Raw genomic sequence first — 27477 nt, 5'->3', positions numbered from 1 at the left:
TAACGACATCGAAGGGACTACTCATATTGAGTCGTAAAAACCGATAGTTGTAACAACCGGTGACATGTATTAATAGGAAAGATATGTAATAACATTCAGCCAGGACCTTTGATTTTGGTCAATTTAACCGGTATGTTGTTCTAAACGATGTCGCTATAAACGGTTTTGACTGTATTTAGTTAACACTATTTGATTAACGATGCTCTATAAAAGCTTCTTATAATGATGCTTTTTTGTTCTTCTGTGTACTTTTGCTTTAAGTTCGTAATTTTTTTACACGTGAATTTTTTCAGGCACTTTATTGTGATTATATCAGCTGTCCTGTGTGGGGCGATAATGTATATTTTTACATTGTATTTTCCCAAATGGTTCCGAGCCGACGATAGTTAACCGCCTACTTCAATAATTATAATTGTTCAAGAACGTCGAAAAATGGCGAACGGAGATGAAAGCCAATGGAAGGCGTTGTCTATGCACCACCGAAATCGACTTCATTGGTTCATACGACGTTCCGCGTGCATCTGACCAATCAGAGACGAGAACGGAAGTTAATGTCAAACCAGTTCCATTTTAGTGTTCGGGCGGTGAGGACGTATTTGACGTTAAAAAGGATCCAACGTTATTCTGTTCCAATGCGGGTTTTCGAATAACGTTTTTGGATATAATTGTGCGTTAGAGTGAAGTTTGTTTATATAAGTATTAATGTGTGACCTTATAAAGTGATTTATAAGACGTTTTATTTGGTTTAAATGTAGGTTGGTTTTCGTCATTGGATGTGGTTATTTTTAGCAGTAGCTTGTTAAACTTCTTGCGATCTGAGTGTCTTAATTTAGAGCGTTGCATGTGAGTATGGGACAAGACGTCTCTTCCTTATTATTTAGGTATAGACCGGCAAAAGCTTATGGGTAATTTCCAAATAGAACATTTACCATGTGCCGTCGGAACTTGAATTTTATGAAATAACTTCCTTAAAGAATTGAGAGAGAAGACGCTGAAAGTAAATTGGAAGCGAAATACATATTTTTTTTGTAAAATACACTTATTTCAAATAAAGGATATACCAGTGTTAGATTGAGTGATGTATATTTATTATTCTTCTTTTATTATCTTCTCATTATTCAGATATTTTGATAATTTCAATAATTATTCTAAGACTATAACTAATTGGTTAAAATCCTACAGATTCTGAGTTCGAATACGAATCGAATACTTTATCGTTCGAATACTTAGATGAAGAGTTAATCTTTTTTAGCTGTCTATTATTTCTGGTAGAGCTTTGTTACGGCTATAAGCCAAGTATAAAAGGGTTGGCTCGACTAGGGAATAACTACGATATCCCAAAAGACAGGCGTGAAGATTTTCTAGGTACTAACGACTCACACCGGATTCACACAAGGTATATATTATGATTGATATCTTTTCTGCAATATCAGCAGTACTCTTCCTGATAATGTCCCGTGTATTAGTAAAAAACATGTTAAATTGACGCGCCCGGGCCGCGAGCTCATTTTTCAATTATATTTAAGATATTTTTTATAATTGATAAATAATAAACACGGTAAATAGATTATGATTTAATTACTTTTTTCCCATCTATATGATGTCGTAATTTTTTTTAAATTTGTAACCAAAAATAGAGACGTCAATAGAAAAAGCATTTCATAAAAATATACAGATGTCGTTTATTTTTATTATTATTTAATAAGGATTTTATTAAAGACTTATTAAATAATAATAAATTCTTAAAATGTTAGAATTGAAGTACGCTCGTGAACATATGCGTAATGACTGTTTCCAGTGTCAAAAGATCTATCTTGTCATATGTAAAAAATGTTTCGTCAGTCAAAACGCATGGTAAGCGAAAGGAATGAGAAATGTTTCTTTTCTCATTACTCATTTAATTTATACTTTCCTTAAATTTATTTTAATTTAAATTAACTTAACTTATTTACTTTTATTTTATATTAATTTAAATTTAAAAATAATTTTTGATCCTAGAGTCAAACTTATAGTTCATTTGTTTGAAAATTTCTTATTTTAAAAACGAATCCATTGCAGTAGTTATTCAGACCACCCAATTTCACTGTTGTAAATAAATAAACCATTCAATAAATATGATGTAGATAAAGCTCTGATAATTTTACAATTTGAAGTAAAAAAAAATTGAACCGTATCTAAAAACGTAAAAGAATCTCATATAAATTTAAACTGAATCACCGAAACTATAATGATATTAAGTTAAAACATATGTCCGAAATGTTACCATGTTTATGTTATGTTCTTAGCTCGTAATTCCACTTGTAATACGAGACCACATGGTCATTAATTAAGCTCACAACGTGCCTGTGACCATAAACGAATCGTTTTACGTATTAAAGATAATATCGAGTCGGTTGTCGTTTTTAGGCCTATTTGAAACGGCGTTCGTTATTTTTTATATATTATAATTTAGATTATTTTGTAAAAAAAATGTTTATATTGTTACTGGCTGGAATTATTTTTCGAATTATCGATCATGATTTTGTTCATGACTGTACACATATATTATACGATGTTGTTTTTTTAATTTCGTTTAAATATTTCGAACCCAAGGCATAATGTAAATAAGGAACATATTACGTTAAAAGATTTGATAAAGTGATAATTAAATTTGTAGAAAATACAAAAATTTAATTAAAAATATTGGGTCGAAAAACGAAAGAAATATAGTAATAAAAACCTTAAATTATATTAAAAAACGTAAAAAACAGATAATCACAGTTTTAAAATCATAAACATTTTTAATTTAATTAATAAAATTTAAAGATAGCGTATTATTTCAAGAATGTCCTATAAAATGTTATTACAAATAGTGAGGTGATTTGTGCATTATCACGCGCGGCAATCTGTCGATAAATCTTGTGTTTTACAGCTGGTGTTGTTAGATAAGGATCGCAACGCCACGTGGGGTGGATAGTGATGTGCCGGTTTTATCGATATAATTAAAAAAAAAAACATTTTGCTTTATCAAACCTGTTTGTGTAATAAGATATAATAGATTTTATAAAGCCCGCTTTGGTTTGAAAGTCTTTTAAAGAATTTTAAAAGTTTGTCCTTGTTCTTTTTAGTACTAAATGAGATACAAACTATCTTTTTTTCTTGAGCTTTTAACTAGTTTCATTTGTCTTTTTGAAGAAAAATGGACAGTCGGATAATTTTGATGTAGAGGCAAACCTCTACCTAATACAAATATTAGAAAATAATAAGCAACATCTTTATTATACAAAACTAAACGACATAGATAACTTAGAAACAAAACTAGGAAACAATTTAATTTATTCTCTAGTACTAGTACTAATATTGCGAAAGTTTAGGTGGATGGATGTTTGCTAGAAGGTATTTTAAAACTTAACCAATCGCGATGAAATTTGTTATAGATGTAGAACATAATTGAGAAGAACATATAGGCTAGGAATTAGGTTTTTTGTATAATTACTCGCGTACGGAGTTACGGACGACAGTTAGTCACTAATAAAATAATCTAGAACGTAATCGTGGGATGAAATTCTGAGAACACTAAAATGTAAGTAGGTTGATGTTTTAAAGTACACTCGAAATACAAGAATCAAAATAAATAGTTATGACACGAATACCATAGACAACTTTTTACAGAACATAAGTTGACAAATAATAGATATTTGGAGACTCGCCAGAGTGGAAGGAAAAAAATAACGTACGAGAATAGATTTTAAAATAATGTATTATTACCTTGTTGTGTATTTTACTGTTGAATATATATTGATAATTTTGGGAAAAGTGATTTTAATGACTTCTAGTTGGCTAACTTTTGCGTAGTTTGGTATATTACATATACCAATTATCTAAAGATCGATCGAACAGTTCTTTATTTGTAAGTCATACAGACAAAACAACATCAGTTGCACGAATTGTCCTCGCTCAGTGAAATACCACGACCACACAGAAGACAGGTGTCAAGTGGAAGTAATTCCGCGGACAGTCTGATGAGTGTGGTGCCGGAGGCCTAATTTTAGTCCTCATTTCCTTCCCACCCTTTTTCTTATAAGGATAGGATGGGAAGGGGAGGTGGATTTGATGGAGGAGGAGATACATAGGAAGGTTAAATAATTCGTCGATTAAGGGTAGGTAACGCATCTGCAATTGTGAATGTCTATGGGCAGCGGTCGCTTCGCCATTTCGGCGAATTCATGTGGCCGCTTGCTCGTTTGCCACCTTGTAATATATAAAAAAACACTGTATTCGTACTATTAAGTTCGAATACATGTTTTTTTTTTAATTATAGACGTTGGTTTCAAATATAATACAAAAACACGTGTTAAAATTTATTGAATATTATAAGGGAACTTAATTATTACTAGTAATGTTGAGTGTTGAAGGGCTACATTAAGAAGCCCTTCAACACTCATGAAGTTAATTAGAATTAATTCCAAGTAAACGTGGGCGAAATTGGATGTTCCGGCTTACGCGTTATATTCTTTAGTCAGTCTATCAATTCGTTCTGTTAATTTTAAAGTAAAGTAATCAAAATAAACTTACAATCCTCAAAGGGAGAGCTATAAAGAAGAGATTGACTGATTGAAAATAAAGCAATGTATTAACGTAGTTTCTTTAATAAAAACTATTAGAAACTAGCCCTTTAAGCCACTCCAAAAAAAGGTGAAATTGTTGGCAACACAGGATATAGCGAAACTTGAGGAAGTCCCGTAGTCTGCCAGTATTAAATGCAGTTTGGTGGATCCGACATAGCTTTCATATTTAGATATTACTAGCTGTCGCCCGCGACTCCGTCCGAGCGGAAGTAAGAAAAATACTTTATTAGTAGCCTATGTGTTTTTCCACACTATGTTCTACATCGATGTCAAATTTCTTATTTATATATTTTGAGATACCTTAAAAATAAACATTCATCCATCCAAACAGTCGCATTCATTATATAGTAGCCAAGTCCTCGGTTACCACGTATATGAAACGACGACTAGTCGTTGAGAAGATGCAGATATATTGTCACTTTGAACTGAACGATAGAAATAAACTATCGATATTTATTAGTACATCACTATTAGGCCGTGAGCTATACATCAGCGGCCTCCCCCGCGATCGTGTCGATGATAAAAATTACTTAAAACACCAAGCATTTAACATCTTGCCCCTTCACGATTCTTCATCTCACTCTTACTCGTTAAATTAAACTGTGTCCGAAACAGATAGTGATATAAAAGATGTCGATCTGTTTCGAGAATTTTTGTAAACAAAAAAGTAAGGTGCACTTTCGTTTGTTTGTTTGTTTAAAATAAATAGTAAATCTTTTGTTGTCTTGATCTTGGTAATACTTTATGGTACGTGAAGGTATTACTGTTATAATATAATTGATTGCTAACACAATCTCAATTATGATTGTCGTATAAAAAAGAAAGATAGAATTTATTTGACAATAACAATGATTAATTTAATTTGTTATTTGATTAATCTTTCTGCAGTTTTATTTTTAGCCGACTTCAAAAAGAAGGAGGTTATCAATTCGACTGATTTTTTTTTATTTTTTTTTTATGTGTGTTACCGTGAATCTCCGCCCCTGGTGGTCCGATTTTGATAAAAATTATTTTAATCGAAAGGAAGTGCTTGCAGATGGGTCCCATTTTTTTTTTTTAAATAACTAGAAGACTAGTAGATTTTTTACAATAATGAATGAAGAATACAGTGACAAAAGACTCGAAGATAAATTGATTAAAAAAAAAAAACTAACCGAGGGTTTCTGAGACCGAAATTTCCGTTGAAAACATTATTGTTTATCTCTGTTTTGTTAAAGATAATGACAGGGATGACGATATAGGTAGGCAACGCATCTGTAATTGCGGATTGCAATTTCGGCGTATTCAGGTGGCCGTGTGCTCGTTTGCCACCATATAATATTAAAAAAAAAATACAGAGATTTTGATTTTAGAAACCAACGGTAAGAACATTTCACATGGTTTTTAATTATTTGTTATTCGGATTTGCTAAGTCGCCAGTTTCTTATCGTTTATAAAGAATCAAAGATTATTTTCTTTTTTTTCTAGGTTTAGCATCAAAGTGCGCATCACCTAAAATGAAAAAGAAGAGAAAATCAAGAGTGAATATAAACACATAAAGACAGTGAAAATTATTTAATAATTCTATAAAAACATATCAAATTAAATAAAGTCTAAAACCAGACAGGACTGGCCGGTTATAAAAAAGTGAACAAGAAGGATGTTTGTAAAAACAAAAAAAAATATACAAACGCTAAACATTTAAAGTAATTTTAATCTTTGGCTATTAAACCAAATAGTAAAAGCAAAATCAAATAATTTTAGTAAAATTATTTCTCAAAAAGGATTTTTCTTGTGTCAAAAAGCGCGCGAATCCGAACTGTCAAATCTGTTTTAGAGGTTAGAAGTGGCCAGTGTGTAAAGTGCGCAAATAGTTTGGTTGGTGTTAAATAGTGGCGTCAAAGTGGCCGGGGACGAGCACTTGGACATGCTGGGGGGCCCCGAATGGGGGCAGCGGGAGGCGACGCCCCCCCGGGACGCCCCCCTGCCGAGCTTCGGCTTCACACAGGAGCAGGTCGCGTGCGTCTGCGAGGTTTGTGCTCTCATTTCATGACTTTTTTTTTATTTAAAAAGGGTTACGAAGATCATTAATTTTACTAACTGTGGGGCAGTTTAGCGGTTCCCATAGTAACCATTTAATAACTAAACGTTGCAAAAAGTAATTGATGTGATTCTAGTTTTAAATCTTTAGGCCTAACCAGACTAACTAAGCTTAGACATTGTTTCAATACATTTTAGTTTAAACATATTTTTAAGGCTGATTTTCGATAGTTCATAGTTATGCAAGTTAGGTTACCTACAACACATCTTACTAATATTATAAATACGAAAGTTTGGATGGATGGATGTTTTGAGGTATCCCCAGAACGGCTCAACTGACGTAGAGCATAGTCTGGAAGAACACATAGGTTACTTATTACGTTTTTTTTAATACCGCGGGCACGGAGTTACGGGCAACAGCTATGTCAAATAGATACGAAATGAACTGTCATATAAAATAACCTACACTTTATAAGCGACAGCAGTCACACTGATCGTAATAAAATAATAAAATGTTATTAAAATTTTGCTGTTGTTTTTTATATTAATATTTAATTTCCGATTTCACAATACTATATCATATTGTAGCAGAACAAGTTATATTAATTATAAATTTATATTGATTTTTATTACAATATACATCGTCATTATATATTTAACATTCAAAAACAATTAATATGATTTATGACTATTTATTACAAGGTTTGAAGCCGCGACATTATAATATGCCAAAATACAAAATCTAATTTTAAATTTAAAAATGATTTTTGATCCTACAGTCAAATTATTTTAGAAAGAAAGAAAAAACATTTACTGCCACTCAAAAATCTATCTATATATATAAAAGAAAGTCGTGTTAGTTACACTATTTATAACTCAAGAACGGCTGAATCGATTTGACTGAAAATTGGTGGGCAGGTAGCTTAGAACCAGGAAAAGGACATAGGATAATTTTTACCCCGTTTTCTCTTTTTTATTCCGCGCGGACGGAGTCGCGGGTAAAAGCTAGTATACAATAAAAAAAAAGACATACATACAAAGTACAAAGTGTGGCAAAAGAGAGCCAGCTCAGCGAAGCGTTTTTAAAAAGTTTTGTGGGACGTAGTTGTATTTCCAAGGTAAACACTGTATTATAAATGAATAAAAAAAATTAACGTAGTCTATTTTAGGCTCAATATTGTGATTGGATTTTGAGGAGGGAGTAGTAACTCTTTTTTTGCATTTCATAAGGAATGCTTATCTTTAAGAATACTCAAGCTTAAGGGACAGATCTATATGTCAATCGTTAGACCTGTCGTATTGTACGGATCTGAATGTTGGGCCACCAAGGTTTCAGATGAAAGAAGATTGCATGTAGCTGAGATGCGTATGCTAAGATGGATGTGTGGTGTGACAAGAAAAGATAAAGTTAAGAATGTGCATATCAGAGGAAGTTTGAAAGTAGCGCCAGTTATCGAGAAATTAAGGAGCAGAAGGTTAGCGTGGTTTTGACATGTCATGCAGAGAGATGATGTTCATATAAACAAAAAAGTAATAAGATTGAATGTGGATGGCTATAAAGGTAGAGGAAGACCAAAGAAAGTATGGATGGATTGTGTAAAAAAGGATATGCGTAAGAAGGGGGTAAATTCAGATATGACGGCTGATAGTGATGTATGGAGAAGTACATACTGTGCCGACCCTCCATAGTGATAAGAGCAGGTTGATGATGATGAAGGAATGCTTATCAATATTTGGTCCATTTTTTATGAGTCAAGTAGTTTTTAAGCCAGCTGCCCTTGGCGACGTCCACAGTCAGGTATATTAAAGTAAAAGATTATTTTTAATTTTTCTTACATTCATAATTATACTAAGCACTATATCTAGAACATTAATATACTTTTAAAATAAACAGGTTTTTATTCAAAATGTCATATATTTGAATATTTATAGTAAATAATATAATAATATAGATGTTAAGTTTTTAATTTTACAATTTAACAAATCTAAGTCGTTTATAGTTTACTAGTTTGTTACCGCGATTATGTCTTCATATGAGTAGATTTTTTATCTGATATCTATCTGATATCTATGGTTAGGGTTGCCAGGTCGCCAAACCTACATTCAGAAAGGTCGGACATTCTATATTATTTAGGATTTTGTCTCAGTATTAATAGGTACACTCTTGTTTGGGAAATGTAAAAAACCAAACAAAAGCAGAAAAACCGTTTATTTTGGCCGGACACGCAATCAAAAAGCCTACCTATGTCCTCCAGCTTTATATTACGCCTGGCAACTCTATCTATAGTTAAAATTTTAAACATTAATACCTTCCTGTCCTACTCTATGTGGGGTAAACGAACCAGATTTCGTCCTCCAAATCGAATCAATGAAAAGTTATTTTATTTCATCTTGTTAAAGTTGCGTTATAATCCATTACCAAAACATCTTTACAAAATACATATTTACCTCTATATACGTAACAATATTCAAGTTGTGGAAATACACGATATGCTGTTCGGGTAGTAACAGGTAACTTTTTCATCCACACAATAAATTAAATTGCATAAAACAATATAAAAAAAATTAATTACGCTTAAAACAAAAATGTAATTTTTAAAATTTTTGTCTGTCTGTGAATTAGTATTTTTCCGGGTTCTTCGAAATCGGTGAACCTATTTTGACAGGACTTTAACTGGTAAATACCTGTTATGTGCGGTGATAACTTAGGCTGTTTCATTCTGTACTGACGAAGTCGCGGGCGCTCACTGGTATATCATAAAATTGTTTAATAGTTTGAAAATGAAACAAACTGACTTAGGAACTTTCCTGTTTATATTCACTAATAATATCGACAGTAAAGATTGTTATATTATGTAAATTTATGTAAATGAGAATTCAAACGACCTTAAACTAGACAAATGACATCAAATTATTAATATTTTTAGTTATATTATAATTCGTGTTATATCTGTGCTACTTTAAAAGTGTTACAGTGGGTTTCTGAGACGAAAATCTCTGTGAAAACAAAGAAATAGCAATATGTTTTAAACGAGAATTTTAGACTCCTCAGAAATTCATAGTTAATCGTTGAACACATGCTTTAATTTATCATTGACAAAATACATATTATTCTAATACCATCCATACCATCTGGAATGGTCTGTCCTCGGCGGTATTTCCAAACTAGTACGACTTAGGGTCCTTCAAGAAGCGAGCGTATCACCATCTCAAAGGCCGGCAACGCATTTACGATTCCTCTGGTATTGCAGATGTGGCGCCAGCCATGGGCGTCGATGAACACCTTGGTGTTCTCGCTGCTCGTTTGCCCACTTCTCTTATAAAAAAAATCTCCGTTTTGTTTCTAAGGAATAAAATATATGATAATATGTTGTTATACAGGTGTTTCGCAGTGAAAACCCAACATCAGATATACATATATAGCGTAAGAGGCTAGATTTTGAAGAATGCGGTGTCATTCGACGAGTCTTTCTCGCTATATACATTTAGATTTTATTCTATTCGTAAAATTATTTATTACACCTTGAGTTTCCATTACGAAACATGTATAGTGACAAATACATATTTTTATTTCAAAGAGATGTCAAAACATATATGTTTTACATATTATGCACATACAGACAGATAAATTAACTAATATTTGTTTCTCTACTTTTTTCAATCTTCCTTCTTTAATTTATTTTCAGTAACAATTATAAAAAGACTAACTGTCGCACGTGACTCTATCCGCGCAGCATTTAAATAAAACTTTATAAGTAGCCTATGTATTCTTCCAGGCTATGTTCTACATCTTTACCAAATTTTATCAAGATTCGTTGAGCAGTTCTGGAGATACCTTCAAACTTCCATCCATCCATCTAAACATTCGCATATATATTAGTAAGATAATATAAAGCGTAGTTAGAAGTCGTATTGTACCCTAAAAGCCTCGTAAACTCATCAAGTTAGACAAACAGTAACCATGACGACGAGGCTTCGCTAACCGGATATCCGGTTACGTGGGGCGGGGTTTTAGGGGCGGTTTCGATCGGTGGGTGGCATCCGGTTTACGAATGATACTTGCCTCACGAATTATTTCTATATACTAACAGAAAAGTTATCATTGTTAGTTCTGTTTACATAATAAAAGTATTGAATTTATATGAAAAATTCGTTTCATAATAACTATGTTAAAAAGACGAATTTTGTAGAGCAGGGATAAGATACCTTTATGGTAAAAAAATGCAATTTTTTTTTATCTTTATTAGTGTCATAGATGTAACGTCATATGATTCTATGATTATTTGGAACATACCGTAGCGTTTGCTCCTTATACAATTCTTTCATTCACACTTTTTTACATAGTGCATAATTTTGAGATCGAACGACGGCGCGACGCGTTAAGAAAATATTTTTTTTAGTAACGAAACATTTAAGATGTCGATAGTCAATTAAAAAAGGCAAACACCATTTATATAAGTTAAAAATTTGTTGGACAAAATACATACGTACTTTACTTTACCTCTTATTTTGGTCTATTTTGTTGGCATAAATATTTTTCGATGTTTGATTTTCCAAATATCAATTAAGCGACCTATCAACTTACTAATATTATAAACTAGCTTTTACCCGCGACTCCGTCCGCGCGGAATAAAAAATAGAAAACGGGGTAAAAATTATCCTATGTCCGTTTCCTGGTTCTAAGCTACCTGCCCACCAATTTTCAGTCAAATCGATTCAGTCGTTCTTGAGTTATAAATAGTGTAACTAACACAACTTTCTTTTATATATATAGATATCTAGAACGACTCAATAGATCTTGCTGAAATTTTCCATAGAACATTGTCTGGAAGAATACATAGTCTAGTAATTGATAGAGTCGTAAGCTTGTTATAACATAAAACTATTAAACCACCAACGTTTTAATTATATATGAATATACCATTACAAATCTGCATATAATTACTGTAACAACCCTGAGGGTTGTAACAATAATTTGGCAGCCCTAAGTCCATTATCTCACCCTACCCCTACACAAATTACTTGTAACTGATACTATCAAACCATTAGAGGGATGGTATTCACATTTTATTAAGGGTGGTATGCTTTAATTCTTCAATATGCGATTATAGAGTCTTATCATTTATGTTACTTGGTAGATATAAAAATAAGATATTTGTTATCTATACTTGTCTTACTAATATTATAAACTAGCTTTTACCCGCGACTCCGTCCGCGCGGAATAAAAAAAATGCACGCAAGATAAAAAAGTTCCTATGTCCGTCTCCTAGTTCTAAGCTACCTCCCCATCAATTTTCAGCTAAATCAGTTCGACCGATCTTGAGTTATAAATTGTGTAACTAACACGACTTTCTTTTATATATATAGATGCGAATGTTTAGATGGATGTATGTTTGAAGGTATCTCCGGAACGGCTCAACGGATCTTTATGAAATTTGTCACAGATTTAGAACATAGTCTGGAAGAACACATAGGCTACTTATTAAGTTTTTTTAATTCCTCGCGGACAGAGTCGCGGGCGATAGCTAGTAATATTATAAAGAGGAAAGATTTGTTTGTTTGTTTGCATTGAATAGTGAAAACTACTGAACTGATTTATAAAATCTTTTACTGTTGAAAAACTATATTAAATCCTGGTGACATAGCCTATATTTATTACTAGTTTTTTTTAATTCTGCCCGCACGAAGTCGCGGGGAAAAGGGTATATTATTATTACTAGCTGACGCACGAGACTATCCGCGCAGTATTAAAAATAAAAATAAGTGGCCTATGCTTATATGTTCTTCCAGACTATGTTCTGTCAAATTTCATGAAAAGTTGAGTCGTTCTGGAGATACCTTCAAACAAACATCCATCCATTCCATCCATCTAAACTAAACATTTACATTAAGTATAACATTAGTAAGACTTGATTATAGATTTATCTCTAACCTGAGTTTCTCGCTTAGGGAAATATCCGTCGGGACCGGACAATAACTCTGACTTACAGAGATTTTTCACTTATCCAGGTTGGACTGTGTTTAAAAAATTTATATCTACCCGTGCAAAGCTGTTTGGAATCGCTAGTTTTACTAATATTATAAATGCGAACGTTAAAATGGATGAATGGATAGAGTTGCGGGCAAAAGCTAGTAAAAAATAAAACTTGCGAGCCGTTCTTTGGGCAGCTCTGATATAATTTATTGATGAATTGCATGAAAATTCATGAAATATAACAAATATTACGGTAGAACTTGATTGCTCTGGCTGTTTTATTAATTTATATTAGCATCCTTTACATTCCCTTTCAAAAAATAGAGCCAACAATAAGTAATAATATGCGACGGTTAAAGTTTATTTGATTTTTGATGACGATTGTATTTCGGAGACCTGGTTTAGTTTATTTAAAATTTACATGACTCATTGTATACTTATGCAGAAAAGTTTTTGTAATAATATTTTAAGTGGGAGTCATTTTTAATTATAACTACGAGATGAATGTCCTATTTGCATTGGACAGGCTGTAAGCCGTTGTATTTTGTGCATATTTCATTTACTTCAGTTACGTCAACAGGCGCGTTTAAGTCGGAGCGAAAGAAAGGTATAATTTCCAAGCAATGACCGATTCATTTATTATTAGTGTCTATTTTTTAGCCCACTTCAAAAAGAAGGAAGTTATCAATTCGACTATATTTTACCGCGAAAATCCGCCTCTGGTGGTCCGATTTTGATAAAAATTATTTTAATCGAAAGGGAGTGCTTGCAAATGGGGCCTATTTTTTGATTTTTTTTAAATAACTAGTAGATTTTGTATATTTACTTGTTATGATTTTTTATGAATTTGATATAGAAGAACAAGAATATCTGACCAGATAGGTAAAAGTAAAACTAAATTATGACAGCGTCCTCCTGACAATATTAAAAAAGTGGATATCTAGCCCGATGAGAGACATTTCTATGGCGGTTAGTTCAGTAAAAGCTACAGTATCAAAAGAACTTTTGAAGTACCTTAGGTTTGATTTTTACTCCCCCGACCAGAAAACCTTATTTTTTTTATTATTTACTAGGTGTCGCCCGCAACTCCGTCCGAGCAGAATTAAGAAAAAACTTGATAAGCCCTGTTTGTTTTTTCCAGACTATGCTCTTCCTCTATGCCAAATTTCATCGAGATCCATGCTACCTTTCTAGATCCATCTAAACATTCGCCTTTATAATATTAGTAAGATTTTTTATTTATTTATAATACACTTTGCTAACTTTGGAATTAGAAAGAAGTTGTTTTATGCATGAATTTTTCTATGTGTAGGTGAAAATTACCAGTTAAAAACATAATCTATTCACATAAAGAGGTATAACAAGACGTAGGTACTAGGGTATCATATGTCGCACATATCGGATGTCGCAGAATCAACGGTTTCACAGTCGCAGACGGACATTCGCACGCTTAGAAATTCCTGCGGACAAGATAACTGTTACTGTGTGGAAATAGACGAAATAAATACATATTATACCTCTCACACTTGACAGAGAAAACTTTGAAATATTGTAGTTGCAGTTCAAGGAGAGCGATAGGGATGAGGATATGTTTTTGCAAAGGTTTTTGGTCAGTGGAAACTCGAGGTTAGACTTAGTCTGTGTCTAATGCTCGATAGATAAGAGAGTAAAGTATTTTTTTCATATCTTTACTAGCTGTTGCACGCGACTCCGTCCGCGTGGAATTAAAAAAAACACGTAAAAGTAGTTGGTATAACAATTGGCTCGGTCATCGTCTCTCGTGTCTTCCAAATAGATTTTCTCCCTTCACTTTTCAGTCAGATTAAGTAGTTTTCATGTTACTATACTAACATTAAAGCGTCGGTGGCTCAGGGGTTAAGCACTTGACTTGCAATCTGAAGGTCCTGGGTTCGAATTCAGTCATGTACAAATGTGTTTTTCGAGTTGCGATTTACATATGTACATTTAACCGACGTTCTTACGGTGAAGGAAAACATCGTGATGCTGCACATATCTGAGAAGAAATTTAAAGATATGTGTGAAGTCAACCCGCACTGGGCCAGCGTTGTTGACTTTGGACTAGTCACCCCTAACTTAGGGTAAGCTCCGAGCCCCTCGGTGGGGACTTATAGTGAGCTGATGATGATGATTTTGCGTTGTTTGAATCGTAAAAAACAATGTCTAACACGTTCACGGATTACAGTTACATACTTATTGTATTAAAGTTCTTAAACAAAACCGTCGGGAAGTTTGTTTTGTGGATCCGTTCAGACTGCAATGTTTGTTTAGGCTAGATTAGAAAAAAAAAACCGGATGTCTTAGGCATATGTACGTGCCCTTGCAGATATTATTTTTGTTTGCGACCACCCTTGGGTTAAAAGTTGCTTGGTATGGGAAAAAAGATTTTATGGAATTACTAGCTGTGCCTGCGACTTTGTCCACGTGAAATAATGTCCCCTGGTAGCAACACATATTAAACTTAAAAACATTCAAATAAACCTTACATATTCCCAGACAAATTTTCATCTCCTATTCCCTATTGTTATTTTTACAAACTTTGAATGTCATATTTATTTATATCAAACTAGCTGTCGCCCGCGACTCCGTCCGCGCGCAGTTAAAAAAAAATGAAAAATAGATGTCGGCCGATTCTCAGACCTACTGAATATGCTCACAAAATTTCATGAGAATCGGTCAAGCCGTTTCGGAGGAGTACGGTGACGAAAACTGTGACACGAGAATTTTATATATTAGATTAACAGCCTTAAAAATATGTTTCAAGCTTCTTTTTTCGTATTAAAAATACCCTATATCCTTTCCCAGTCTTTAAGACTTCCTGTGTACCAAATTTCACTTAAATCGCTTCTGTAGTTTTGTCCTGCAAGTGCGACAGACAGAGTTACTTAAAGTTAGGATAATAGAGTACAATTATTACAGTAATGCTCTTTGTTCCTCAGGTCCTTCAGCAAGCGGGTAACATTGAGCGCCTAGGCCGGTTCCTCTGGTCTCTACCCGCGTGTGAAAGACTCCACGCTCACGAATCAGTGCTCAAAGCAAAGGCAATGGTTGCCTTTCATAGAGGCAATTTTAAAGAACTCTACAGGTTGTTAGAGTCGCATACATTCAGTCCGCACAATCATACGAAACTGCAGAACTTGTGGTTGAAAGGTATGTCATAGATTAATTGTTATATCAACATTCTATGAATAGACTAGGTTGTTGGCAAATTGTAACTTGCTCAAAAGACAGATTTTAAATTGTCTGAGTGTAATAATTGAAATAAAAATGTATAGTTGGATTACATTATTACGTGAATTTTTGAAAACCAAATGATATGTGTTCACGATTTTTATAGTTATAGCCTAGTAAGATTATAAACTGACGAAATAAACATTTTAGTATCTGTGTCATCGTGAATATCTAATACGATTTTTTATTGTTTTCCTAACAGGTGTAAAAAAAATTATCTTTTTATGAAGAAATTTATCAATTTGTAATCCAGGGCTATATTTAATCACTGGATTGGAATAATGTAAACTGGAATGGAAAAAATAAAACAACATCTAAATTCATAATAGAGTTTTCAAAACATGTTGTATTGATTTTAAATTGTATATTGTATAGTCCGATTCAAATGAAGGCCTAAATATTATAAACAAATTTATTATACTTACTAGTATTCACGGACATCTTTAAACAGCTCGTGGCAGTAACGCAATACACTTACTGCTTGTCTACAAGTCCGTGTATGGCTTTTAATAAGTCTGTTCTTTCAGCTCACTATATGGAGGCGGAACGTCTACGAGGTCGGCCGCTGGGCGCGGTAGGCAAGTACCGTGTACGGCGTAAATTCCCCCTGCCCCGGACTATATGGGACGGCGAGGAGACATCCTATTGTTTTAAGGTCAGTTACATAACTTCGTTACATAAGAAATGTTAGGTTAGGTTGTAAAGGGATGCGGGATGATTGCGCAGCGTCCAGATGACCTCGAGCCGATATGATATTTGAAAGGATGTATACTTACAACTAGGTTTATCATTGTTTATTTGGTTTACAATGGAAAATTCTAGACAATATGGAAAATCTGTAGCCGTATTATACAAATGCATATATTCAATTTCGGTCGAACATTTCAACTGATGTTTAGTTACCTATTGATATTGGTAAAAAAAGTGTGTAACAGAGGCTTCATTTTATTCGATTGAAGAGAGGAAAAAACGATAATTATACTTTATTAGTTTCCTCCGTACAGTCTATCTCCCCTTCTGATCGATTCTTTATTAGAGAAAAGAGTGGGAAGAAGAGGTCTAGAATTTGGCATCCAGCAAACACGGGCGCGCAGAGCCATTCGTACAAAACTGCTCAGAACTTCTGAATGTAATATTAATATTATAATAATTTTAAATAGGAAAAATCCCGATCAGTTCTACGAGATTGGTACCTCCACAATCCGTATCCTTCGCCTAAAGAGAAAAGAGAGTTGGCAGAGACCACCGGCCTTACCACAGTACAGGTAAATCTTAACATTTTAGTATTAAAGATAATTGTTTCTTTATTAATAAGACAGTTGTATCATAATTTAACAGCTTTGTAATTTTCCTAACTATAGTACGGACAAGACTATCTGAACCGGTGGGCATAAGTCAAACTAAATTATGACGGCACACTAGCGCCCTCCTGTAAACGTCAAAAAATGTCAAAATTCTCTTTGTAGCTTTGTACTTATTTCTTTTTCATTTGTTATTTTCTATGTTCAAGTAGGTTTTATTAATAACAGACAAAGTGCGATTGCAGCGCCTCTCACAGGTTCAGATATCCTTTTTTGACTACACTGTTATATTCTATGCCATTTTAAGTAGAAATAGGTTTCAGACTATTGTTTAGATTCAGCTTATATTGGTAGATGGGTTGGACTCATGGGTTGGAGCCGAAATCGGTATCCGATCTTTTTGATTATCCGCGGTATTATAAATCAATTTGGTACAAATTAAATTAGCGATCTAAAACATGATCTATAAATCTATTTTTTAGACAAATGTAATTTTCGGATCGATCTCTTGATTCGAGTATTGATTGCGACAGTTGACTTTACCACTGTCTTATATATTGACTTAATTATTTTAAAATTATAATGTTAAAATTATATTTGTACCGTATTCAGGAATAATTTACTGCAATTTTAACGTAATATCTATATTACAAATATTGCTATATCTGGCATTATCTTCAAGAAAAACAAAGATGAAAATAATATTTTTAAACAAGGAATATATTTGACAGATAATGTAATTTGTTTCAGGTGTCAAATTGGTTTAAAAACAGACGACAAAGAGACAGACAGGCAGAACATAAAGATAGGTAAGTTTTATATTACTCTGCACCTACACAATAGTACTCCTCTCACCGGGCCGGATAACTTTGTCGCACTACCACAACTTACGTATTAGTTATTTTTTAATCAAGGCAGGTCCTTGCCTGTGTGGTCTAAATAAAAATACTATTAAATATAGCTGTCTATAGATAACATTATGTTCACATAAACAAAACATGTTTATTTTATCGTACACCCTAGCTGTCGCCCGCGAATATGTAGAACATGGACTAGTCTAGAAGATCACATAGGCTATTTACTATTATTAAGATTTTTTTAATGCCGCGTGGACAGAATCGCGGGTAACAGCTTGTATGTATGTTTCTCTACATGGTTGCTAATGGAAACGCACGTTTATAGATAAACAGCACATGTATTAGATAGAAATTTATATTTGAAAAGTACCAGGAGTTCATAAACCAATGGAGCATAATGTAAAATCATTAAGACTTGAACGCACATGTCTTTTTTTTTTCAAACTTCCACATCACAGCACAATGAATGAGGGTCCCTCAAATAGGATTAGACCCTTAGATCTATCCTGATAAATTTACTAATACGGCTTCTTTTAATTATTTCCCTTTATACTCATTTGTTCTGATAGTGTGTTGTAAAAACTACCAAATGTTACGTATAACGAAGACAAAGTATTTTTTTTGTTCAGATATTAGAGTAGGTAAATAAAATTTTTTAACGTCATTTGCTGACCGCTTTACTTGATCGTGTCTTTGCTAAATTGAAAAAGGAAAAAAAAAATTTTAGTAAAAAAAAAACACTCGATTGACATGCCTTTGTCATTCAGGTGAAGATTACGAAATGACATCGTCAAAATTGATTCAGTCGTTTAGTCCGTCATAATGGGTCTTACAAAATCAAACATAAAATTTACGTACTAAAGAATGATAATTAAATTGTTACATCAGCACGGTAACCAGAATGCTTTATTTTCGTTGTTAAATTCCTAATAATAAAACTACATCTCGTTGTTAAAATTTCCCGCGCGATTCTATTTCTTTACTCTATATTTTTCATTAACTTTTTCTTAATCTAAAAAGGTAAAGGTCTTAGTGGCCAGTATGCCACGTCTTTGGCAGAATGGAAACTCCATGTTTACCAAAGAGATGGGATACATAATTCGTCACTTAACAATACCGTTACGAGTCTGGAGGGTAAAAAAGGGTTTCATAGTCAAAAAGTTTTAGAACCGCTGGTCAGTCCGCGCAGTATTAAAAGAGAACCTAATTAGTAGCTTATATGTTCTTCCAGACTATGTTCTACATCTATGCCAAATTTCATCGAATTCCGTTGAACCGTTCTGAATTCCTTGTAAACAAACATCCATCCATCCATCTAAACATTCGCATTTATAATATTAGTAAGATAATAATAAGATTTAAACATACGATAATCTACGTAGGGACTGTCAATAAACAGATAATAAATATTTTAATGTTCTTGTTACAACATGTTATAATTAACACGTCAGGATATTTAGAACAATGGAAACGGAAAACATTGTTATTGTTAAGCTTCCTATTGCCTAATTGCACTAGTTTAACATCGTATCACGCCCGTAACCCAAAGGAGTAAGCAGAAACCACGGACTTTTATTTGGCGCGGTCCTGACGCACCTCTCTCGCATTATGCATGTAGTTTAAAGTGCTCTTAATACCGCTCTTTTTTGTATATTTTATCAATCTGGATAGCATAAGAATGTTCTGGAGTTCGTAAGTTCGTTGTAAAACTAGTGATACTGAATTCTAACTCAAAGGAATTAGAAGAGACTACGGACTTCCTAGAGAATACGGTCCTGCCACACCTTTTTCGCCTCTTCAACATACATGCCAAAAAAATGATTGAGCTGAAATTTTGCATACATGTGTGAATCGTGTGACAATGGAATACTATAATGACATGCTGCTTATCTGATGATGAAGTTGGATGATGGATAGGAACTGTAGAAAAAACGCAATAAAACGGCACAAACTCTTCGAGTTTGGAGTCGTTTTTATCGTCTTGACGAGTTTGTTCTATAAAATTTTTATTCACTATCTATGTGGGATGTACTTAATGTGTTAACAACATGTTTTGAGACATGTTTCAATGATTTTTCTCGTGATCGTGAGTATATGTTGGTACAGACCGCTGGGGTCAGCACAACACAAAATGCCAGCCGGCTATAGTTTCAAGCGACGTGCAGTTTATAAATAAACACGCACACACAAACACGACACGCACACACAAACACGACACGCACACATAAGTAATATAAACAGAGTAATCACTAATGACACCATGGTATGATATTATTTGCGGATAAGAGGGAGAGAAATAGAGCGTTCTTTTCAGCCAAATACGTTCTGTTAAACGCATTACTTGATGAAAGTTATAATAACTTACAATGCGTATTAATTTAAAAAAAATCTAAAGTCTTACTTATGTTATAAATGCGATAGTTTAGATGGATGAATGTTTGTTTGAATGTATCTCCTGAACGGCTGTACAGATCTTGATGAAATTGCACATATGTAGAATATAATCTGCAAGAACACATAGGTTACTTATTAAGTTATTTCTTTATACCGCGCGAACGGAGTCGCGGGCAACAGCTAGTGTGTCATAATAATTGTTGTGATTCTAAAACTCTACAATAGTTATTTGAATAATGTCCGGGAATTGCTTACATTATTGTTAACCTACAGTTTGCCTACCCATTTGGCTGGCTTCGTACGTAACCCGATCCCGTGGCGGAGTGCGTTCACGTTACGTTAATGTGTGTTACACAATTAACAACTTTATTGTCAAGTGTTACGGATGAAATTTAAATGTTTTTTATTTGTACTAGAAAAACAAATAGAGATATAAGGATGGATTTTAGACTTTATGAAGTTTGAAATAGGAAACTTGTTAGAGTTTTTATATTATTATTTAAAAAAATAATTAATTTATTCACAAAATATATTTTAGTGTGAAACTTTCAAAATAAAATACATTTCAAAATTAAGAAATTCTTTAACACAACATTAACATTGTTTTCTTCGAAAAAACGTTGTCGCTTACGCGTTCTGACAAATTTCGTTACACGAGAGAGAAGGAAGATTTAACGAAAGCAAAGAGCGATAGAGATAGACGTATACACTCAATATCTATTCGACATATTACGATGTAAACTGCAATTGAAAATGCTTTATATCGAAAATTAATTATTTTTTAATAAATTATTCTACATTTATTAATGTACTTAGTTAGCACAAAAAATATATGTCAAAGTGGATTAAGCATTTTTTAAGTTATGCAAACTTAACTTACCAACGCTAAGTAACATAATATTTCGCTACTTATTTTAAAAAGAAATACAAAAGAAAGTTATATGACAAACTTAGAACACAACTTGTGTTTGTGAATGTTTCGGCAATGGGAACTCAAAGCGATTCTCCTTAAAAACTAATGTTTCGTCTATCAAGGGTTCAACTCTATAATCTCAAGTACTAGTATAAATCTTTTCGTATTCTGAAACATAATTTACAATAATCATTCTTATTTTCATAAAGATAAGATTTAAATTTCAACAATTGCAAATCAATATAAGCAATAGATTCAATGCATAAACAATACATTATTGTTGGATCGTAATTCAAAATTGGAACAATTATTGATTTCATACGAATACAAACTGTAAGTTCAAACGCATAGAGTTCATAATTACTTTACTTAGTTATCGCATTTATGTTATTTCCCACTTATAAAATAATTCTATAACATTACAGGACAATAGAACGTATTTCAAAGGCATAAGATTAAAAATTGCGTAACAAATTTGTTGGTAATTATGTTATTTCATCACAAACATGTATAAATGATATGAACTGTATTGTTATGAGAATAAGGTTCAGAATTGTTTAATATAGTTAGTATTTATATTGTTCATTGGAACGGATGGTGTGTAAGAGACAGCAACACGTAACATGACACCGCCACATCTGTTCTGAAAGCAAACGCTCCACTGCATTATTTTATTGTAAATATATTTTTGTATTATATTTATATTATACTAGCTGTCGCATGCGACTCCGTCTGCGCAGAATAAAAAATACTTAGTAGGCGATGTGTTATGTTATGTCTTCCAGATTATGTTCTACATATGTACCAAATTTCATCAAGATCAGCTAAGTCGTTCCGGAGATACTTTCAAACAAACATACATTTAAACATTCGCATTTATAATATTAGTTTTGCCATATTATGGTGACAATTTCATTTGTTAGATTTCATACAATTATCATTTATTTTCAACAACGTAACTTGGATAGCTCTCTTGATAACAAAGATTGTATAAGGCTCTTCGTACACCAACGTAAAATGTCGAAACAACAACGCAGGAGACTGACGTCAAGTGGAAGTAATTCCGTGTTTCGTCTGATGAGTGTGATGCCGGAGTCCTAATTTTAGTCTTATTTCCTTTCCTATCGTTTTCTTATAAGGAAAGGAAGGGAAGGGGAAATATTCTGTTTTAGTGCGTCTCCTCCGTCGATTAAAGATAAGCAATGCATCTATAATTGCGGATGTTTATGAGTAACGGTTGCTTACTAATATTATAAACTAGCTTTTACCCGCGACTCCGTCTGCGCGGAATAAAAAAAAAAAAAGAAAACGGGGTAAAAATTATCCTATGTCCGTTTCCTGGTTCTAAGCTACCTGCCCACCAATTTTCAGTCAAATCGATTCAGCCGTTCTTGAGTTATAAATAGTGTAACTAACACGACTTTCTTTTATATGTATAGATATAGATGCGAATGTTTAGATGGATGGATATTTATTTGAAGATATCTCCAGAACGGTTCAACGGATCTTGATGAAATTTGGTACAGATGTAGAACATAGTCTGGAAGAACACATAACACTATGTTTTTTTTGTTATTCCCCGCGGACAGAGTTGCGGGCGATAGCTATATTGTAAAATAAAACCAACCACAAATTTCAAAGGTCCGTCTTTACAAAAGAAATCCGAAACACAAAAATCTTGTTTAGAATTAATCAGGCAGAATGAATCGCTTGACTTAGCATTTAAAGTGGACCGCTGCATTGAAATTAAAAAAAAACCTTATTACCACTTTGTTCATGATTTTGACGCTATTCCTTGTATTTACAGTTTTAAATAATAACCTAAATTTTATAAACAAAATTCACTGTAAAAAGACTTGAGTCTTATGCACTAGAAAAGAACAATGTACTATGGTTTTTTTTAAGTTTTTTTAAAGTAATGACCGCCATTGATTGATATTATGAATGTCAACGTGTTTATGAAAGATTGAGAGATTTTAACAATGGTAGTCGCCAACAACAACTATTGCACGAATGCGTCTCACAATACCACAACCTAGAAGACAGGCGACAAATCTGATGAGTGTGCGTTCTGGAGGCTTTCATTTAGCCCTCTTTGCCATCCAACTTTTTCTTGTAAGGTAATGAAGGGAAGGGAAGGGGATTTAATGGAGAGACGCATAGTAAAGGGAAGTATTACCTTTTTGTGCGTCTCCTTCGTCGATTTAAGGTGGACAACGCATCTGCAATTGCGTATGTCTATCGACAGCGATTGTTGGAACGAAGTTTCTTATCGCGCGTTGTGAAAGGGGGCTAGACGGAAAAAATTCTTACGAAAAGTTGTCACGACACTTTTTGCTATATCACCATGGCAACGACGTGACAATATATAACGAAAATTCATAGAAATAAAATGTATTTGTGAAGATTTAAGTTTTTTATGCATAGAATAAACATTGGTTCCTTCACTAATTAATTGAAAGGAACTTCGTTCCATCCGGGTGTCCCAACACACCTCTCGTTTTTTTGCCATTTCAACAAATTCAGGTGATCGCTTGCTCATTAGACACCTTCATACTAATATTATAAATGCGAATGTTTGGATGTTTGTTCGAACGTATCTCCGAAACGGCTAAACGGATCTTTATGAAATTTGGCATAGATGTAGAAAATAGTCTGGGAGAATACATAGGCTACTAACTATGTTTTTTTTTCGCGGGCGACAGCTAGTGTTTAATATCAGCCACAGATAAAAGGGTTTATATATGCTTAAGCTAAAATGTTATAGAAATTTTCTTTTTTTATGCTTAGGCCCATACTGTTGAGATAATTTTGTGTCTATAATCGTAAAGGCACTTTTATAGGCAATTCTGTCTGTTATATTACAAAAAAAAGACTGAAATCAATTTGAAGTTATTATCGAATATCTCAACAATACAAAATATCGTATATCCACGTTGTTCAGTGTGTACTAGTCGGTACGTCGGTTCGAATCAGCAGCGCAGTGACGGAGGCTCCCCCTGTAACTTGATATACAAGATGGCCGACTGTTGATAGACTTAGATCGTGCTTGTTTTTTTTTATTCTAGTTTTTTAAATGCGTTTTGTAGTTTTCAAACATTTTTAAGAAATTGTTGTGGATTAAAACCTCCGTAGATCTTAAGACAGGCAAAAACAAGAAATATAAATATGAAACTAAAAATGTAGACAGATGTCACTGTAAAAATGGCAGTCTAAAGATACGGAGATAGAAAATATCCCCAACATATTAGTGGCGACCGTGACTAATGACCACGTATAAGTGGAAAAATAAGCCGAAGAAATACGAATAAAAAATGGACCTTCAAAAATTAATTAGAGAAAGGTCTCAGCTCCGACGTATTTTTAATAGACACACGGCGACCGAAGAAAAATTTACAAACGTCGATGTCGAATTTTTGGAAGCTAAATTTAAAGCAATTATAAGCTTGGATCATAAAATTCAAGAAATTTTGTTGCAAGACGTCAACTATGACGAAGAAGCAGTAACAAAAGAATTCGACGATTGTCAAGAAATTGAGAAAAAATGGCTGGAAATAAAATTTAATAGACCAGGCCTGAACAAACAAGAATGCACACAAATACAATTTCACATACCCAAAATGGATATGAGAAAATTTGACGACAATCCAAAGTCCTGGATTCCGTTTTGGACACAGTATGAGAAAATTCATTTAGATGCAAGGATACAGAATGAAGAAAAATTTACATATCTACTAAGTTGCATGGCGGAACATTCGAAGGCGAGAACGTTGGTGGAGAGCTACCCGCCTACAAAGAATAATTACGAAAAAGTCATAGACACATTGAAGAAACGATTCGCCAGGGATGAAGTATTAATTGAGATTTATGTTCGCGAAATTTTAGATGTTGTACTTTCGAAAAATAATTTAGACATTGTTGACATTTTTGATAAAATTTCTGTAAACTTGCAAATATTAGAATCATTAGGCATAGGTAGGGATAAATATGAGTGCATTCTGTTACCATTAATTGAATCATCGTTGCCCGATGATATTTTAGTGCAATGGGCTAAAATTCCAACGCAGAAAGGGTCAAAACTTCAACAATTAATGACATTTTTAGAAAATGAAGTTGAGGCACAGGGCAGGTGTGACCTTGCTAAGTTTTCCTTTGATAACAGCGTTCCAAAACAGGTTATTCCAACGACGTCATGTTTCACGACGAAGCAGGAGAACAATGTCATCAAAGAAAAAGAAGGTAAGGTGATCATTTGTTTTTTCTGTGATAAAGGTCATAACACTCTTGAGTGCAACAAAGCAGATAAACTGTCGCTCGACGAAAAGAAGAATGCAATAAAGAAAAAGGGTGGATGTTACATATGTTTAAAGAAAGGACATCTCGCCAAGTATTGTAAAGCATTTATTAGATGTATGTGTTGTAGTAAGAGACATTTAGTTATCCTCTGTCCAACGCTCCACGAACAACCGAAGACGTGTGAACAGAATGCACCAGAAAAGCATTGCGATAGCAATAAGGAAGTATACAATAATTTATCAAGTAATAACATAACTACCTTGTTACAGACACTAGTAGTCAAAGTATCTACTGATAAACAAGAGAGGAAAGTAAGAATACTTCTAGATTCTGGTTCGCAGAGAACGTACGTAAAAAGGGAGTTGGCAGATGATCTTGGTCTACAGGCAACAGGTACCCAGAACCTCAGTCATTCGCTATTTAGTGGTGTGAAGAAACCAGCGAAGATACATAGAGTCTTCAAGTTTAAAGTTAGTAGTTTAGATGATAAGTTTCATACTACTATGACAGCGTTGGAACAAGATGTGCTTTGTGGAAGTTTACTCAAAGTGCAAAACCCAAAGCTGATAAATAACTTGAGAAGGCAACAGATCTGGTTAACTGACGCAGAAGAAGATATCAAAGATATAAGTATATTAATTGGATCAGATCAGTTGGGTTTAATCATTAAAGAAAACTTTATACGTTTAGATGAAAATTTGGTAGCAATACCAACAAAACTTGGATGGACATTGCAAGGGCCCATTCAAGGTGATTTACGCACATCGGTGAGGGGCATAAGTAGAAACAAGATGGTCTTCCAACATCCAAAGGAGGTTTTCAGCACCAGCTGCTCCCTGGTGGGGAGGGTGGTGAGAGCGACTGATAGGGCCAATAAAAGACACGTTTCGAAGAATATTACGCAGAACATCAGTGGTAAGGAATGGCAATCCTATAGGTATCACAACCACGTCGGAAAACACGATAATTATTAAATTAACAGATATTGTTTAAGTTCTGACCCTCGCTGTTGTTTTGGTTGATTTTATACGCTATGTTTATTTGTGTGTTGTTGATTTTTTGTGATTTATAGCGATATGTTATTTACTTTGATTTTTTGTGTAATGTTACGGATAATTTTATAATTTTGGTACTTTGTATGCCTCCCTCGGGAGTGTGTTGTGGATTAAAACCTCCGTAGATCTTAAGACAGGCAAAAACAAGAAATATAAATATGAAACTAAAAATGTAGACAGATGTCACTGTAAAAATGGCAGTCTAAAGATACGGAGATAGAAAATATCCCCAACAGAAATAGTGATACGTAGGTTTGTGTTTTTCGGAACTCATGTTCTGGGAGGTCTGAGTTTTGAAGGTTAAAGGTTTGGACGCGAGGGATGTCTGGTCCTTCGATAGGGTATGTGCAGACTAGAAAAATCCATCGTGGCACTTGTATAATACGACAAGCTTATCTGAGCGGTAACAACCACTATGGGTGTGACAGTTAGTGCCTATTTTCACTTGACGGATAGTCGCGCGACACTGAAATAAAACATTCGTATGCACACATTACGAACGTATACTTTATTATAATGACCATTTAGTATTAATATATTTTTTTGTTATTTTCCAGCGGCGGCGCTGGCGACAAGCCGCTGGACTCGTCGACGGATGATGACAGTGACGCACCGCACCCGCCCGCGCTGCCACCTCAACCACTCTACCCGCTGTACGAACATCCGCTGGCACATCTGCAGTACCACACCTGACATAACTACTACACGCATTAATGTACACGTCAGTAAGACCCTTTTTCCACTAACCGTTTATAGATATTTATAGGTTTCGATTGTGACAATTTATTCAATAACTAAACCAGTAATGAAAT

General features: G+C 33.8%; 1 protein-coding gene across 2 annotated transcripts; it reads left to right on the top strand.

The window, feature by feature from the left end:
• Positions 1–582: 582 nt before the first annotated feature.
• On the top strand, positions 583–27477 carry LOC106714138 (homeobox protein SIX2). Of its 2 annotated transcripts, none has more exons than XM_045684638.1 (7): positions 583–751; positions 6075–6618; positions 15558–15768; positions 16377–16504; positions 17010–17114; positions 17901–17959; positions 27223–27477. In XM_045684638.1, the coding sequence occupies exons 2-7, from the start codon at positions 6514–6516 to the stop codon at positions 27356–27358; spliced, it is 744 nt and encodes a 247-aa protein (XP_045540594.1). In that variant the 5' UTR covers positions 583–751; positions 6075–6513; the 3' UTR covers positions 27359–27477. The 2 variants fall into 2 exon arrangements, with proteins under 2 accessions (XP_045540594.1, XP_045540593.1); XM_045684637.1 differs by having other exon boundaries at positions 583–843.

Source organism: Papilio machaon, chromosome 27 (assembly GCF_912999745.1).
Source record: "Papilio machaon chromosome 27, ilPapMach1.1, whole genome shotgun sequence".
Lineage (NCBI taxonomy): Eukaryota > Metazoa > Arthropoda > Insecta > Lepidoptera > Papilionidae > Papilio > Papilio machaon.
Note: the sequence above shows the minus strand (reverse complement) of the source record. Positions and strands in the feature narration are given on the sequence as shown.

Bases quoted from the DNA above. Each gene is read 5' to 3' on its own strand.
- LOC106714138 (XM_045684638.1), top strand. From the start codon at position 6,514: ATGCTGGGGGGCCCCGAATGGGGGCAGCGGGAGGCGACGCCCCCCCGG. The intron at 15,769-16,376 runs GTATGTCATAGA...CTGTTCTTTCAG, and splicing joins GCAGAACTTGTGGTTGAAAG to CTCACTATATGGAGGCGGAA. The intron at 16,505-17,009 runs GTCAGTTACATA...AATTTTAAATAG, and splicing joins AGACATCCTATTGTTTTAAG to GAAAAATCCCGATCAGTTCT.